General features: G+C 46.1%; 2 protein-coding genes across 4 annotated transcripts in view; both read left to right on the top strand.

Moving 5' to 3' along the window:
• Positions 1–3,597, top strand: part of EFHD1 (EF-hand domain family member D1) — a 41,016-nt gene extending 37,419 nt beyond the window's left edge. Inside the window, exon 4 of the mRNA XM_080799348.1 lies at positions 1,990–3,597. Within this exon, the coding sequence (XP_080655474.1) occupies positions 1,990–2,124 (135 nt within the window). The 3' untranslated portion in view covers positions 2,125–3,597. The remainder of the gene's footprint in view (positions 1–1,989) is intronic.
• An 11,897-nt stretch (positions 3,598–15,494) lies between these two features.
• Positions 15,495–17,415, top strand: part of GIGYF2 (GRB10 interacting GYF protein 2) — a 145,952-nt gene continuing 144,031 nt past the window's right edge. Inside the window, exon 1 of one of the 3 annotated variants that reach the window (XM_080797888.1) lies at positions 15,495–15,589. The gene's annotated coding sequence lies outside the window, so the exon portion shown is untranslated. The remainder of the gene's footprint in view (positions 15,590–17,415) is intronic. The other 2 variants (XM_080797890.1, XM_080797889.1) reach the window with 2 other exon arrangements.

Here is a 17,415-nt window from a genome sequence, read left to right as displayed (position 1 = left end):
AAAAAAGACTCATTCATAATAAGACATTTAAAAATATGAAAAGAGGGGCACCTGAATGGAGACAGTTAAGCATCTGACTCTTGATCTCAGCTCAGGTCTTGATCTCAGGGTCATGAGTTCAGGCCCCATGTTGGGCTTCATCCATGCTGGGCATGGACCTACTTAAAAAAAATAAATAGGGATGCCTGGGTGGCTCAGTTGGTTGAGCATCCTGCTCTTGATTTCAGCTGAGGTCGTGACCTCCGGGCTGTGGATGGGCCTGCATTGGGCTCTGTGCTGGGGGGGGGAAGGGAGTGGGGGAGTCTGCTTCCCCTCTCCCTCTGCCCCTCCTCACCACTCATGTGCATGGTTACATTCTCTCTCTCTCTCTCTCTCTCTCTCTCAAATAAATAAATCTCTTAAAAGATACATGAATCTTTAAAAAAAAATGAAAAGAATGTGCTTAGTCAACATAATGGGATATTTTCCTCAATATCAAGGCATTCTGTAAGCAGTAATATTAAATAATGTAGTGCAGGTGCAGGAATGAAATCAGTGGAACAGGATAGAAAACAGTAAAAACAGACCTTCATGTGAGAATTTAGTACATGAAAAAGATAATTTTCAAATCAGTGGGAAAATGATGGACTGTTCGGTAAAAGGACATTGAGAAAATTGGCTCTCCACTTAGGAAAATGAGATAAAATCCTTCTAATTGATAATATTCCTTCACTAAATACAGCATAGGTGACTTTAAGAGCTGAATGGGAAAATAAAATCAGAAAAATAGGAGAGGAAAATGGGTTTAGAGCCCTGGAATATAGAATACTTTAAACATGACATAAGAGAGAAAAGCCATGGGGAGCCTGGCTGGCTCAGTTGGTAGAACATGTGACCCTTGTTCTTGGGGTCGTGAGTTCAAGCCCCACCTTGGGTGTGGAGCCTGGTTAGAGGGAGAGAGAGACAAAAGCCAAAATGGAAGTGGTTGAAGATTTTGATGGTATCATAATTTAAATATTCCCATGGCCTCAGATAACCTTGAAGTTAGACAAGCAAAAGACTAAGTAACTGAAAAATATGTAACAAGGGACCAAGTCTAAATTTGTAAAGAATGGAGAAGTGGGAAACCCCAGAAATAGGGGTAATTCAGCAAAAAGGAAATAAAAGAAGGTGCCAGGTTTGTGGGTTTTTTTCCCTATCAGATTGGCAAACAGGAAAAAGGTTACTGATAAACGTTGGCGAGGCTGTGGGGAAATGAGTACTCAACATTCCGTGATGGTGGGGGTGTAAATTGGAACAGCTACTTTGGAGAGCAGTTTGGCAATCTTTACTAAAATAACGTGCACACCCAGCGGGTTTGGGAATTTTACCACATTGATGAGACACTGGTGGGGGGCAGGGGAGGAATCAGTTCCAGAATACAGGGTTTTAAGGTGGATGTATCTGATAATGGTATTATTATAGATAAAAGGTTTAAAGAATTGGCACCAAATCCCATTCACAACATCCTCCAAAACACATAATACTCCGAAGTCAATTCAGAATGATTGATCTATTGTAAAGGTATCCATTTGCCACCGGCAGAATGAGGCAGTTGGAATCAGAATCCCAGCAGGGGGTTCATTAGTTTTGGTTTTGGTTTTCTCCCCCTAGAACAAAACAATATTATTGTGAAATGTAAGGTTGACATAGGAGTGGGTAATAGGCAGGATATGAAACAGTGTCCTGGAAAAGAAGTGAAGTGGAAAGACCAGCCCTGGCAGGTGGAACCCTGTATATAACACAGGGGCAGTTGAAGGATGGCATCGTCAGTAGTGGATTGGGCGAACTTGTGAAGACAAGTCTTTGCTCTGGGGGATGGGAGGGTCCTGCCCCGAAGCAGGACCGGGTTCGGGTTCCCATGTCACACGGCTCTAGCCAACTTGAGTTCTGTTAGATGAGCTGCTCCATCTCCCAAGTTTCTCCTCCTCTCCCTCAGTCTGTTGGTTTGTTTTTGCCATTTCTCTGCAGGTCCAAGCTTTGTCCTGTGCCAGTAAGTTTGAAGCTGAGCTAAAAGCCGAGCAAGATGAGCGGAAGCGGGAGGAGGAGAAGAGGAGGCTCCGCCAAGCTGCCTTCCGGGAGCTCAAGGCGGCTTTCAGCACATAGTCAAGCAACCTTGACCTCCATCCACACAGTTGCCTCACAGATGCCCCCGAGAGAGCTGGCTGGGCACCCTCACCCCTGCCTCTCCCACCCCTACCCAGCCTCCACACCCACCACCCAGTGCAAACTCCGCAGCCTCATGGCGGGGCAGGGGAGGCTCTTGTCCCTGTGTGGGAGCCCCTCCCAAGGGTCCTGGGATGAGCCAACTGGCCCCCTTGCTTCTCTTTCCTGCCCTCCTTCCTCTGTAGCCAGATTGTGCCTCTACTTGGCAGTTTGTACTTTTTCCTTGTCCCTTTGCCGCTCTGCATCAGAGAGTGTTAATTTGTGCAGGTATTTCTTTCTTTGATGGTCCTCAGAGGAGCCCTGGAGGGCTCTGATGTTAATGTTGCCCCCATTTTCTTGGGTGATTCTCTGCCCCTCTCCTCTCTGGGTTCCCCCTGACCCTCATTTTGTTTCTTATCCAACTTCCCAGTTTCCATTCTGAGCCTGATTCTGCCAGTTGCTTTTGCATCTTCTGTCTTTTAATGATGGTGAGGTTGAAGGCAAGCCAGGCTGGACCACTGCCTGTCCCCTCTTCAACAGGGGGAGTGGCATGCTGCTGAGGTGACAAAACAGTAGAAAAATAGAATATTCTCTTCCTTCCTATCACCTTTCTCCTGTCTCTTAGCATTCCCCATGGACCCACCCTCTTCAGTCCCCCTCCCTTCATGTCTTCTCATTTCAGCCTTCCCTCGTACTCTTAAATACTGTGCAACTTACCTGTAAGAATAAGAAAATAATCAGAAGTGATATTAATGCGTAGAAGAATCCCTGTTAAGTCTGACTATGCAAATTCTAATCCAGCAGACCCCTACATTCCCAAGTGACAAATCCAGAGCTTTTCAAAATCCCTAAGGTCATGACCGTCCTCATCTGGCCAGTTTCCAACTTTTGTTCCCAAGATGTCGAGGTGATGCTGTTCTTACCCCAGTGCAAATTTTCATGTTAGGTGTTTTGGGGATGGCTCGCAAATACCAGGGGTTTGCTGTATTTTTACAAATACTTCCTAGCATCATATTTATTACTTCTCTTTTGTAACTGCTGTCTTTGCCACAGGAAAACATCTGCATTTCTACTTTACAGCTGTCTCTTTTTAAATAAACTGTGCAAGTGCACTTTGCCATCACAGCCAGGTGCTTCTAGTCTTCTTCGATTTGGAGGGAGAGAGGAGGGCACTTTTTGCAGGGGCCACATCCAGCCCAGGCTCCTATTTGACACCAATTCCTGGAAGTAGAGTTAGAAGTGGTAACTAGAGGGATGCCTGGGTGGCTCAGTGGGTTAAGCATCTGCCTCCTGCTCAGGTCATGATCCCAGGGTCCTGGGATTGATTCCCGCTTCGGGCTCCTTGCTCAGTGGGGAGCCTACTTCCCCCACTTGTGCTCTCTGTTCACTCACTCGCTCCCTCTCTCTGACAAATAAATAATAAAATCTTTTTTTAAAAGGAGAAAAGGAGTGGTAACTAGAGGGTCAGCTTTCCTCAGGGGCATTCTACATACTGAGATCGTGAGTCTGCCGCCGCTCTTCCCCTTCTCATCACTGAGGACTCAGATAAAATCCGAAAAGCCACAGATAAAATCCGAAGCTTAATTTCTCTTGCTTCCTAGACCCTTTGAAACTCTGATGAGGGCCAATGAGCCCTCCCACCTTCCTATGTAGATTCTGGGGCATTTAGGGACCTGAGTAAGAACCTCTCTCCGAAGAGAACACCCATAGCTCCCCAGGGAGGATTGTTGTGGGTTTTTTTTTTTTTAAGATTTTATTTATTTATTTGATGGACAGAGATCACAAGCAGGCAGAGAGGCAGGCAGAGAGAGAGAGGAGGAAGCAGGCTCCCTGCTGAGCAGAGAGCCTGATGCGGGGCTCGATCCCAGGACCCTGGGATCATGACCTGAGCTGAAGGCAGAGGCTTTAACCCACTGAGCCACCCAGGCTCCCTGTCATTGCGGTTTTTGCCCAAAACCAAGACCTATGATTCTTTGGCATCATTTTTCCAGGTAGGGTCACCCTCCAGCCTCCCTACCCAAGGAAGTGGACACAACAAAGAGATGGAGACATCTGACCATAGCAATCCAGGAAGCATGATTCTTGGCATTTTCTCAAACAAGCTGAGAATCTCTCTCTGTCTACATAAAAGCCCGCCCATGAATGTTTCTAGCAGCTATTTCTTATTTTCCAAAACTTGGGAGCAGCCAAAATGCTTTCCAGTAGGTGAATGGATAAACTGGTCCATCAGTACAACGAGATATTAATTCAGCCGTGAAAAGAAATACTAGCAATGAAAAAAACTGAGCTGTCAAGTCACAGAACGATGGAGGAAACTTAAAATGCATCGTGCTGTGAAAGAAGCCAGTCTGGGAAGGTTACACATAGTATGATTCCAAGTATGACATCTGGAAAAGGAAACTACGAAAACGGAAGTTAAAAAGTCGGTTTGAGGGACGCCTGGGTGGTTCAGTGGGTTAAAGCCTCTGCCTTCGGCTCGGGTCATGATCCCAGGGTCCTGGGGTTGAGCCCCACGTTGGGCTCTCCGCTCGGCGGGGAGCCTGCTTCCCTTCCTCTCTCTCTCTCTGCCTGCCTCTCTGCCTACTTGTGATCTCTGTCTGTCAAGTAAATAAATAAAATCTTTCTAAAAAAAGTTGACTTGAGAGGGAAAGGGGGCAGGATGACTAGGTGGAACACGGGGGATTTTAGTGGTCCTGTAGTGACCCTGTAGAGGTCGTTCCACATTTGTCAAAACACAATGCGCAACACTAAAAAGCATAATATAAACTATGGGCTTCACTTGATGATAAGATATTATTACAGGCACATCAGCTGTAACAAACATAGCACACTAATGTCAGGTGTTAGTAATGGGAAGGGGGAGAGAGATATATGGGAAGTGTACTTTGTCCCAAGTTCTGCAAATCTGAGACTGCACCTGGGTGGTTCAGTTGGTTGAGTGATTGCCTTCAGCTCAGGTCATTATCTCAGGGTCCTGGGATCAGGTCCTGGTTCGGTATAATTACTTTAAACATCCATGGCCTCTCTGGACAGCTAGGCCCATGCAAGAGCTAAAAACTCATGACTGCAAATGATAGAAAATGTAACAGAGAAGAACTGAAGACAAAAAGGACAAATAAGGGGCGCTTGGTGCCTCAGTCATTGGGCATCTGCCTTCAGCTCAGGTCATGGTCCCAGGGTCCTGAGATCAAGCCAAGCATCTGGCTCCCTGCTCCTCGGGAGGCGGGCTTCTCCCTCTCCCACTCCCACTGCTTGTGTTCCTGCTCTCGCTCTCTCACTCTCTCTCTCTCTGTCAAATAAATAAAATCTTTAAAAAAAAAAAAAAGGACATATAATTGGACCATGTAACTGGAGACCAGGGATAGGACTTATTTGCTCCACCTTGATCACAGAGTTCTCTAGATGTTGTTCTCTTCATGCCTCTTGCCCACAGCTCCCACTCTTCCCCTCTGTGGCCATGGCCATGGCCTTCGTTGGTTTTTTTCTGGGTCTCTGCCATGGCCTCCTGGCTGCTTTCCCTGCCCCCATTTGCCCAGACGGGCCACTCTGCAGTTAGGATAACATTGGTTTCTAACATCTCTGCTTCAATTTTTGCTTCCCCCACTTTTGGGATCTAGTCCCTCTTCACCTGTCCTGTCCCAAAGCTTACCTCTCCTTCCTCCCATCCCTCCTTCCAAACTGCTCTCCAGGTACACAGGATACCTAGTGGTTCCTAGAAAGTGGGGTTCCTGAGAGCTATGCACGACTATTTCCTCCACCTGGCACACTCTATTTCCTCCCTTTCCCTGGCAAAGGACTCATTGTTGATGACTCAGCTCAGGGATTATCTTCAGGAGGCTTTCCTGATGGCCCAGGCTAGGTGAGATGCCCCTTGGGGTTTGTTTCGTTTTTCCCCTAGTGTACTCTTTATGACATTATGCAATACCCTTCTCTTCACTTCTCTTTCTCTTTGGACAATGAACTTGAAGGGCAGGAACTCTGCCTTACCCACTGCGGTAGACCTAGCATGCTGCCCGGCTTGTGACAGGCTCCTCTGCCTATTTGTTTCACAAGGACAAAGCGGGTTTGTCGCAGCAGAGATGGGTAAGGAGGACCTCTATCACCGATTCAGGGACCTTCTAAACACCCTGACCTGGGAGCCTGGCCTGAGGGAAGAGCTCTGAAAGTGAGGATAGTGGAGATGGTGGGGACATCCTTCTCAACAGAAAAGTGATGAGTCTACTCCCCAAAGGCCGTCCTTTGACTGAGCAATAGGGAAACCAACAAATCGACAAACCAGTTCTGCCTCTGCCCTGGGGGCTGTGTGATGTAATGGGATTTGAAGTCAGATGGAAGCTAGTAGTTTAGCTTCTCTGATCCCCAGTCCTCCTCCTGTAAAACCCAGATGATGATCATTGACCTGGCCGATTCCAAGCCTGGTACTTATCAGTGCCCAGGATGTAATTGGCTCCCTCTCTATCTTCCACCTCGTACAACTGCAATCCTGTTTCCTCCTGAGCCTTGGGCAAAGGATCCCAGGCCAGGGTGCCCAGTTCTGGTTGCTGCCTTGGCCCCAAGCGCAGGTGCCCTCTTTCTCTCTTCTCTGTTCTTTTGAGGCTCCTGACCCCACCAGCCCAGGGAGATTCCTGCTTACCTGCCACGCCCCCTGCAGCTGCCACTTGCTGAGCCCTCCAGGCTGGATTGCTGGATCACATGACCCGACATCTGTGGCCTTGCCCCTCCTCAGATTTCTGCCTGCGGACCTTGCCTGCCCACCAGACCAGATTCTGGCCACATCTCTGCCTGCGGGGCTGAATTATAGCAACAGTGTTTCCATAGACATCTCTGGGGTCCTGTGCTGGTGAGGGGTCCTGGGGGGCAACTTAGGGTTCTACAACTTAGGGAAGTGCTAAGGATAGACCTTTCCAGGGGTCAGTTTCCCCTCCCCTGCATCCTTCCTGAAACCAATCACTTTCTGTACTCTGTCTCATGGGATTGGTAGAGGTGCACAGCTGCTCTTGCCTTCTTGAAAGGCAATTTGGTAGACTGTTAACATTGAAAATTTTAGGGGCACCTGGGTGGCTCAGTCAGTGAACTGTCTCTGCCTTCAGCTCAGGTCATCATCCCAGCGTCCAGGAATCAGGCCCCATGTTATCTGCTTCTCTCTCTCTCTCTGCCTGCTGCTCTGCCTACTTGTGCTCTCTCTCTCTGTCAAATAAATAAATAAACAAATCTTTAAAAAAAAAACCTTAAAATTGTATTTATCTTTGCTTTAATGAATCATTCCATAACTTGGTAGCTTAACACAGTAATTAACATTTACCATCTCATTCAGTCTCTGAGGGTCAGGAATTCAGAGGCAGCTTACCAGGTGGTTCGAGCTCAGCGTCTCTCTTGAGGCTGCAATATGTCAGTGGGAGGGGCAGTCATCCGAAGGCTCATGAGGGGCTGGAGGATCCCCTTTCGAGGGGGCTCCATCATACGGTTCCCAAGATGGTGCTACCTGTTGGCCAGAGGACTGAGTCACTTGCTACATGAACCTCTCCACCGGGCTGTTCGAGTGTCCTCACAACATGGCAGCTGGCCTTCCTCAAACAGGTGATACAAGAGACCAGAGATAAGCCACATTGTCTTGGCTCAGGTCATGATCCCAGGGTCACGGGATCGAGTCCCACATTGGGCTCCCGGCTCAGCGGGAAGCCTTCTTCTCCCTCTCCCTCTCCCATGGTTTGTGTTTCCTCTCTTGCTGTCTATATGTCAAATAAATAAATAAAGCCTTTAAAAAAACAAAACGCAGGGGCACCTGGGTGGCTCAGTGGGTTAAAGCTTCTGCCTTTGGCTCAGGTCATGATCCCAGGGTCCTGGGATTGAGCCCCGCATCTGGCTCTCTGCTCGGCAGGGAGCCTGCTTCCCTCTCTCTCTCTGCCTGCCTCTGCCTACTTGTGATCTCTGTCTGACTTGTGATCTCTGTCTGTGAAATAAATAAATAAAATCTTTAAACACACACACACACACACACACACACACACAAATCCCTAGCTTCAGGGGTGCCTGGAGGCTCATTTGGTTGAGCATCTGCCTTCAGCTCGGGTCGTGACCCCAGGGTCCTGGGATCAAGCCCCACATCGGGTTCCCTGCTCCGCAGAGAGCCTGTTTCTCCCTCTGCCTGCAGCTCCCCTTGCTTGTGCCCTCTCTCTGTCATATAAATAAATAAATAAAATTAATCTTAAAAAAAAAAACAAAACAAAATCCAAAAACCTAGTTTCAGAAGTCACACTCTGGGGGTGCCTAGCTGGCTCAGTCAGTAGGGTATACAACTTTTTAAAAAATATATTTTATTTTTCTACTTGACTGAGAGAGAGAGCACAAGCAGGGGGAGAGGGAGAAGCGGGCTCCCCACCAAGCAGGGAGTACTACGTGCGGCTCACTCCCAAGACCCTAGGATCATGACCTGAGCGGAAGGTAGATGCTTAACCGACAGAACCACCCAGGTGCCCAAGCAGGGGTGTATTTAGAGTGATACTCATTACTGCCTTGCTTGTCATAGCAAAACTACTGGAAACAATCAGGCTGTCTATCAGCAGGGGATTGATTAAGTGTATTATGGTACAGACATGTAAATGAACACAGCTAGGGAGTCATTTAAAACATGTGGAGGACACCAGGGGGTACTGTTTCTTGGGAAAAGGTTAGGGTCAGAGCAGCATGCATAGAGCTTTTGTTTTGTTTGTTTCACAGGAGAGATACAAAATCATGGTTCTGCCCATGCAGACTAAGGTGCATGAGGTCAGAGATCAAGTGGATTTGGGGAGACCATCATATTCTCAGCACTTGGTGGTGCTGAGAATGGAGAAGGACATCATATTTGTCTCTGCATCCAATGCTTTGGGGGAAGCCATACCAGAAACTGTCAACAGTGGGTGACCTCAGTAGGGGAGAACCCGAGGGTCTCGAGTAGGTCTTGGGGGGATTTAAATTTTTTTCTTTATATGTGTTTGCATTCTAAAAATGTACAAACCATAAGCATGTATTGCTTTACTGCTATTTATAACAGTTAGTGAAAAAGAAAGGAGACTGTCTGGCCACCATGAACCTGAGAAGGGCAGTTTGTACATCGGTGTGGGAACCCTCTGGGACAGCTGCAGTATGAATTCCTAAATATGCAAAAGACTCAGGAGAAAATGAAAAAAAAAAACACTTTGGGACATGTTATGGGACATTTATGTGAAAGGATACATTTATTACATTCCAGGACAGTTTTTTATGATTTAATTTTCTTGGTATACATCTGAAGGTTAGAAATGAGAGTAGAATTTAAAATATGCAAGCACTTTTATAATAAAAATGTTTTCAAACATAAAAATGGATCTGTTTCCATAGTTATCTGAGCAGCATTTCCCTGATGTTTGCTCAGCTCTCTGGCTCTGTATCTTCCCCCACTCTCTTACGTGTGTTTTCTCTTTGGTTTTCAGTTATGAACTTAACAATTTTAGTTAGGGTCCCAATCTGAGTGGCCATTGCCCTCTTCACCAACAAATCCATCCTCTCTTTTCATCCACTTCCAAACTTCTGCAACCTCCTTTCCCTATCTCCTACTCTTTCCTTATATTCTATTCTCCTGCTCGGTAGACAATTCTACTCACCAAATTCAATGGCTGTTTCCCCCACCCCAGATTCCTTAACCATCCTGTAGATTGGGCACTGCCAATCAATTTCTTCCTGCCTCTGTTCTAAGACTGGCTCCTGCTCCTAACCTGGTCCTACTTGTAACTTTTCTCTGCCACCAGCTGTGTGTTTTCCTCCCAAGAGCCTGTCTTATCTCCATATGTTTCCTTTCTGCAATTTGCTGGTTGTAGGTGATAACCCACAATTTCAAAGATCTCCTCTCTATGGATGACTCTGAGATCTGTAGCTCAGACCCCTGAAACTTCAGTTGGGGCTGTTGTGGGAGGCAGCTACATGGACCTCTCCTCATAGTCTAGGCTTCTTCACAGAACGGTGAACTCAGACCATTTGGATCTATTATCTGGGAGCTCTTTGCTTCAAAAGAGACTGTTTTAGCAAGTAAGGTAGAAGCTCTATCACCTTTGTGATCTAGCATTGGAAGTCACCTCCTTTCACTTTTGCCATATTCTATCAGTTACATATAATAGCCCCAGGGGAAGGGAATTAGATTCTACCTCTAGAGAGGGTAGTGGCAAGGTTTTAGAGGGGTATGTTGGATGGACAATATTGGTGTTGCCATTTTTAGAAAAATACAATCTATGGCAGTGGATCCACCAGTTGTTACATACTAAACTTGCTTCTGGTTAAACTCGGTACTCCTTCCCCCCTCCCCCGTCCCCCAGTGATCTATTATTATTAACCTTCTCTGTTTCTATCAATGATATAATATGGGTGAAACTTTGTTATTTTCCTAACTAGAGTGGGTATCAGTCTACTGTTGTAACTTTAAAACCACGATTTAATGAAACATTGGAAAACCGGAATGAATACCAGGAGGGGAAGGCACCCTTCCTCAGAGTAGATAATCAAGAATTGATTTGATTCTGTAGATATTTACTGAGTGTCTACCGTATGCTAGGACAATGTCAGCTGCTGAGGACGTAAGGTCAACTACTCCTTCCCCCTCCTCCTCCCTCTCTTCTCTTCCTTTAGATTTGGTTCCTGCTCTCTAGAAGCTTTTACTCTGGGGCTAAAAATGTAGCTGAGACGCTCTGAAAAACAGTTGCACAGTTTCTGATAAAGTTAAAAACACCACATAACCACTAATCCCATTCTGAGGTATTTATCCAAGTGAATTAAAAACCTATGTTCACACAAATACCTGCTTCTGAATATTTATAACGGCTTTATTAATAATCTCCCCAAACTGGAAACAACCCAAATGTCCCTCAGCAGGGAAATGGATAAGCAAATACATGGAATAAAATGCTACTCATGAAGAGAAGGAGAAGGAGAAGGAGGAGAAGGACAGAAAACATAACCGGTTTAGGGGCCAAGAGTGGGGGTTAGTGCTGACTACAAAGGATTATTGAGAGAACTCTAGTGGATGGTGGGACTATTTTGCACTTTAATTTTAGTGGTATTACACACACCTGTATGCATTTGTCAAAAGTTGCAGAATGACCACTACAAATGCTAATTTTACTGTATATAAATTTTACCTTAATTATACATATATTTAAATTATATCTCACACATTTAATTATATATATAATAAAATAAAAAAAAATAAAATTACAGGCACTGGTGGCACAGCATCAGAGAGGTGGAGGTGGCATGACAAGCTGGTTGGGGACATGGGCTCAGTAATCAGTTAGCCTGGGCTAGAAAGTCCTGGCTGGAATTTGGAGGAGGTAAGGACTTTCTGGTTGGCTTTCTTAGTGCACCAAAGTGCCATCCTCAGGAATACAAGAGAGAATGAAAGTCAAGTCTTTAATGGGGTGGTTAGCACTTAACAAACATTAGTATTGCTTTTTTTTCTTTTTCTTTCTTTCTTTTCTTTTTTTTTTTTTTTTAAGATTTTTGTTTATCTATTTGACAGAGAGAGACACAGCGAGAGAGGGAACACAAGCAGGGTAAGTGGGAGAGGGAGAAGCAGGTTTCCAGATGAGCAGTGAGCCTGATGTAGGGCTCAGTCCCAGGACCCTGGGATTATGACCTGAGCCAAAGGCAGACACTTAAGGACTGAGCCACCCAGGCGCCCCAGTATTGCTTTTTTTTTTTTTTCTTTTTCTTAAAAATAACAGCGTAAGGGGAAAGGTCAGTGGTCTAAGGGAGGGGATTAAAAAAAGCTTCACAGAGGCAATAACATATGATTTAGGTTTTTGAAGATGAGCAGGAGTTATGCAGATTGGCAGCAAGTGGGGTAAGTGTTGGGAAAATCATTGTAACAAGAGGGAATAGCACAAGCAAAGGTTAAAACAGAACGGCATATTTGAGGACCTTTATTTTTTTATATTTATTTATTTATTTATTTATATTTTAAAAAAAGATTTTATTTATTTATTTGACAGACAGAGATCACAAGTAGGCAGAGAGGCAGGCAGAGAGAGAGGAGGAAGCAGGCTCCCTGTTGAGCAGAGAGCCCGATGCGGGACTCGATCCCAGGACGCTGGGATCGTGACCTGAGCCGAAAGCAGAGGCTTTAACCCACTGAGCCACCCAGGTTCCCTATTTTTTATTTTTTTGCTTTTTTATACCACTTTTTTCCAACCTGAGCATCTCAATATAAAACTAAACTCTGGTGAACTGTTTTCCTTACTAATTCTGAATTACTGTAAATGTACAAGTTCTGCTAGCAGTTCAACACTTAAATAGACTAAATCATCTCTGACACATGGTAGATTTCATATAATGAAAATACCTAAAACAATTAGTGCAATATACTGAACTGATCAAAATAAAATGAACTTTGGAAAACAAGCCTGCAAGATTGTTACTAACATACTGCAATACTTATGTTACAAGTTACTGGTACATTGTTTATTATGGTTCTAGCCATGTAGGAACAACTGAAGCCCCTTCCTTTCAAAGGGAGAGAAAAGGAAAAAGTAGCTCTTTTAGTAACTGTACATTTTGTATACTTTTAAGTAACTCAAATATTACAGGAAAGTAATAAACATATATGGAGACTACAGTGCAGTACCCTATTTACAGTACAGCTGAAGATCGAATTTAAAATAATCAAGTTTGAATGTACATAATTGTTAGTGCATTGACTATATTATAGGACCTTTATTTTTAAAAATATTGTATTTATTTATTTGCTTGTTTGTTTAATTTATTAGAGGGAGAGAGAGAGCCTGTGAGCATGGGGGTGAGGGGAAGGAGCAGAGGGACAAACAGATTCAATGCTGAGTGCAGAGCCTGATGGGGGCTCAATCCCATGACCTGAGCTGAAATCAAGAGTGGGATGCCTGGGGCGCCTGGGTGGCTCAGTCAGCTAAGCATCTGCCTTCGACTCAGGTCATGACCCCAGGGTCCTGGGATAGAGCCCCATGTCGGGCTCCCTGCTTAGCAGGGAGTCTGCTTCTCCCTCTCCCTTTGCCCCTCCCCCTGCTCATGTGCTCGCTTTCTTTAAATAAATAAATAAATAAATAAATAAAATCTTAAAAGAAAAAAAAAAGAGCAGGATGCCTAACTGACTGAGCCACCCAGGCATCCTTGAGGACCTTTAAATATGGGCATATCTGAAGCAGTAAGTTCAGGAGAAAAAGGAAGGGGAAGGGGGATAATATGGGTCTAGAGTTTAGCAGAATGAGATTGTGAAGGGTCCTTTTGAGATTCTGCATTTTTTTTTTAAGATTTTTTATTTACCTATTTGACAGACAGATCACAAGTAGGCAGAGAGGCAGGCAGAGAGAGAGGAGGAAGCAGGCTCCCCGCTGAGCAGAGAGCCCGACGCGGGGCTCGATCCCAGGATGCTGGGACCATGACCCGAGCCAAAGGCAGAGGCTTAAACCACTGAGCCACCCAGGCGCCCCAGATTCTGCATTTCTAACAAGCTTCCAAGTGATGCTAATGCTACTGGCTCATTGACCACATTTTAAGTATCAAGGACATAAAGATCAAGGGAATAAAGTATTGCAGAAAATAGGGAGTGGTCAGTCACATTGAAGATGGGAAAGTACTATATCATGGTCAGGACTGAAAAACTCCAGAGATCAACTTGTAGGTTGAGGTATCTGAGAGCAGGCGAGAGAATAGAAGCCACAGTGGTGTGGTTGATGATTGCTTGCCGGATATTGAAATTGGGTGAGTATAAACAACTCTTTTTCGTAGTTTGGGTTTGAAAGGGAACAGAGAGGTAGGGAGGTCGTTGGTGGGGGCATTGTAGCTTTTACTATTAACTTTCAAGATGGAAGACATTTGAATATTTTATTTTTTACCTTTTTTTAAAGTTGTTTTTTTTTTTTAATTTGAAAGAGAAATCACAAGTAGGCAGAGAGGCAGGCAGAGAGAGAGGGGGAATCAGGTTCCCTGCTGAGCAGAGAGCCCAATGTGTGGCTTCATCCCAGGACCCTGAGATCATGACCTGAGCAAAAGGCAGAGGCTTAACCCACTGAGCCACCCAGGTGCCCCTATTTTTAACTTTTTAGAGTAAACTCTATGTCCAAAATGGAGGTTGCATTTACAACCCCGAGATCAAAAGTGGCATGCTCTACCAATTGAGCCAGCCAGGCACCCCAACTTTTGAGTATTTAAAAAACTGAGCCTAGGGGCGCCTGGGTGGCTCAGTGGGTTAAAGCCTCTGCCTTCCGCCGGGGTCACGATCCCAGGGTCCTGGGATGGAGCCACACATCGGGCTCTCTGCTCAGCGGGGAACCTGCTTCCCCCTCTCTCTCAGCCTGCCTCTCTGCCTACCGGTGATTTCTATCTGCCAAATAAACAAAACTGAGCCTGGGTGGCTAAGTCAGTTAAGCGAGGGACTCTTGATCTCAGCTCAGGTCTCAATCCGAGGGTCATGAGTTCAATCCCCTCCTTGGGCTTCACACCCAGTGTGGAGCCTACTTAAAAAAAAAAAAAAGCTGTTGAGAAGGATCCTGTAAAAAAGGGAGAGGGTTGGATACACAAGGAAGAACAGGATGAACTGAGAAAAGTTGGGTTGTCAGATATAGAAGTAAAAATATACGATGCCCAGTTAAATCCGAATTTCAGAAAAACAACGAATAACTTTTCAGCGTAAGTATGTCCCCAGTATTTCTGGTGTCTTGTATCTTATCTGGCAGCCCTCAGAAGGGAAATCTCCCTCAGAAGGGAGATTTTTAGGCAAAAGGGTTATAGCCCCTAATACAGTACGAGAAGGGGGTTGGAGCTGTATGGTCCTTCTCAGCTGTCATATTTCAAGACTCTAGAATGAGATCCCAGTTCTACCAGAACCGTTAACAAGTAGAGATACTGCTTTCAATTTCAGCTTTCGTCGTTTCCCCCTTTTCCCTAGGATGGTAAACGGGCAGGAAAATGCTGGGTGAAAAAGCTGTGAAAAAGTTTTAGTGTTGAATATCAGCTCGTAAATGATGAAGAGCTTTTTGAACAGCGAAAGGGCTCTGGATTGGGTGCATAGGACGGTGAGTCACAGGGCGTCTGGCCGGAGTCCAACTCTGGACACCAACTCTACTCAACTCAAGGGCAGGCAGGAAGCCCCATCCCAGGGACCCGCAGGCGCCTGCGCCCTGCCGCGGCCCCGCCCTCTCCCAGCCTGGCATCCGGGGCTCGGGCAGGGGCGTGTCCGGGGAATAGGGGCGGGAGGCAGCGGAAAGGAAGGATGTCGTGGGAGGCTGGAAGAGCGGGTAGGGAGGCGAGGCGGGGCGGGGGCGGAGCAAGGGGCGTGACGGAACGGGCGCGCTGTCACGTGATGTGCGTGGCGACGTGTCGGCCATCTTGTGTTGTTGAGGCTGAGGACTGACTTGGGTTCTGAGAGACTCCCTGTCCCGGACCGCAGGTAATCAGCCACTCCGTCTTACTCCCTTGCCCCGCTCCGCTCCGCGCCCCAACTCTGCGGTCTCCCGCCACCCCACACGGAGCCGCCAGGGCCTCCCGCCCGCGCTCGCGTCCTCGCCGCTCCGGCCTGACCCGGCCCAGCCGCATGGACACCCACAGGCCCGCGGTCGGCTCGGGCGTCAGGCGAGGGGACAGGTCAGGTGCGGGGCCGGAGGGAGCCTCCTCCCTGGCGGGGGACACGCAGGGCCCGGGCGCGTCTCGGCCTCCGAGCCGGGGAGCCTCCTCCTCCAGGGCCCGTTGGCATCGCGGGGGGAGTCGAGGAGGGGAAGAGGGTGGTGGGGTGGGCAGTGTCAGGCCGATTTGCTCAGGGCCAGAGGGTTTGCCTTCTGCTACCTGCTTCTCGGCCACCCGCGCAGCCGAGGGTGTCCGGCGTAACAGCTGCTTCGGCCGGACAGCTGCTTCTGCCGGCCCTCCTCCCCACACCTGGCCTCTGGGAGGTGCGCCTTTGCCTTCCTGACCGAGCGTCTGCACTGGGGAGACTCCTTCCGTGGCGAAAGGACTGGGTCTGGACCAGGCCTGAGACAAGGTGGAGTCATGATCTGAACCTGGGACCGAGGTCGGGAAAGTCGAGCCCGAGGCAGCTTTGGGACCTGAACATTCACGTCAGGTTGAAATGGACATTAGTCTCTACGTATCAGCAGTTTCCCACGAAGCACTTTGAATACTTCAGTTCTGTGACTGAAACATAAATCAAATTTATGTTTTCGACCACAGAAGGGTGTATGAAAGAAGCAGCTTGTATGATCGTGTTTGGGAAGCAGTAACGTTGATCTGCATTTATGTAGCACTGTGTTTTGTTTTTCTTTTTTTCCTTTCCCTTAAAGTTAGAGCACTTAAGCACACCTAGTTTCTCTGTAAGGAAGGTAAGTATTCCAATTAAACTTAGAAGAAATTGAGGATGGGGTCAAAAGCTGTGAACAAGTTTCTTATCCAATGTTCCATATCTTGAATTTTAGGCGGTTTGGATTCCCAGTATTGTATGCAGGGAAGACATTCTCTCCTGTAGTGTTTCCTTTTTAGAATCTAATGACTTCTTAGATTTAAAACAATTTTCTCTTGTCTGTCGTTTTGGTACATTAGCTTTCATCCATCTAATATTTGCAGTTCTAGCCTTACAGAGTTTGTCCATTTTGGTTAGAACATAAATGTGTTCTCTCATTCATTGATGATTTTATGTGTTTTACCAATTAGTGTACCAGATTTTGGAGTGCTCAAACTGGATGGAATATGTACTTTTCTGTTGCATCGGATGTTGACATCAGTAGAGGACACCAGGAAAAAAATTTAGAAGTTGCGGGTATCTGGAAAAATGTCACACAGTTCTTCCTTTACATTTAACACCAAGAAGTACACTGGTAATGGTGGTGATTTATAGGAAAAGAAATGGTTTTACACCTTATCTATACTTGACAGAGCGTTTTAGAGTTTTGAGGCTGAGGATGCAGAAGGGACTATGTACTTCCATGCATTCATTCATTCATTCATTCATTTATGTATTCATTTATGTGACAACTGTTGAAACTATTACACGGTTGGGTGCTGGGAGCAAAACAGATAAAAAAATTCCTTTCTCAGTGGAACTGATTTCTACACAAATAAATAAAAGCTTAGGTGAAATATATAGTGTTGTGGTAAATGATGTGGCAAAAAAATGAGACAGGGAAATAAGAGTATAGGGATTTGGGGGTTAATTTGGGGGTGGTGGTGTTAATTTTAAGTAGAGTGCTCTGGGAAGGCTGTATAGAGAAGCTTATGTTTGAGGAAGGA

Source organism: Martes martes (genome assembly GCF_963455335.1).
Source record: "Martes martes genome assembly, chromosome: 3".
NCBI lineage: Eukaryota > Metazoa > Chordata > Mammalia > Carnivora > Mustelidae > Martes > Martes martes.
Note: the sequence above shows the minus strand (reverse complement) of the source record. Positions and strands in the feature narration are given on the sequence as shown.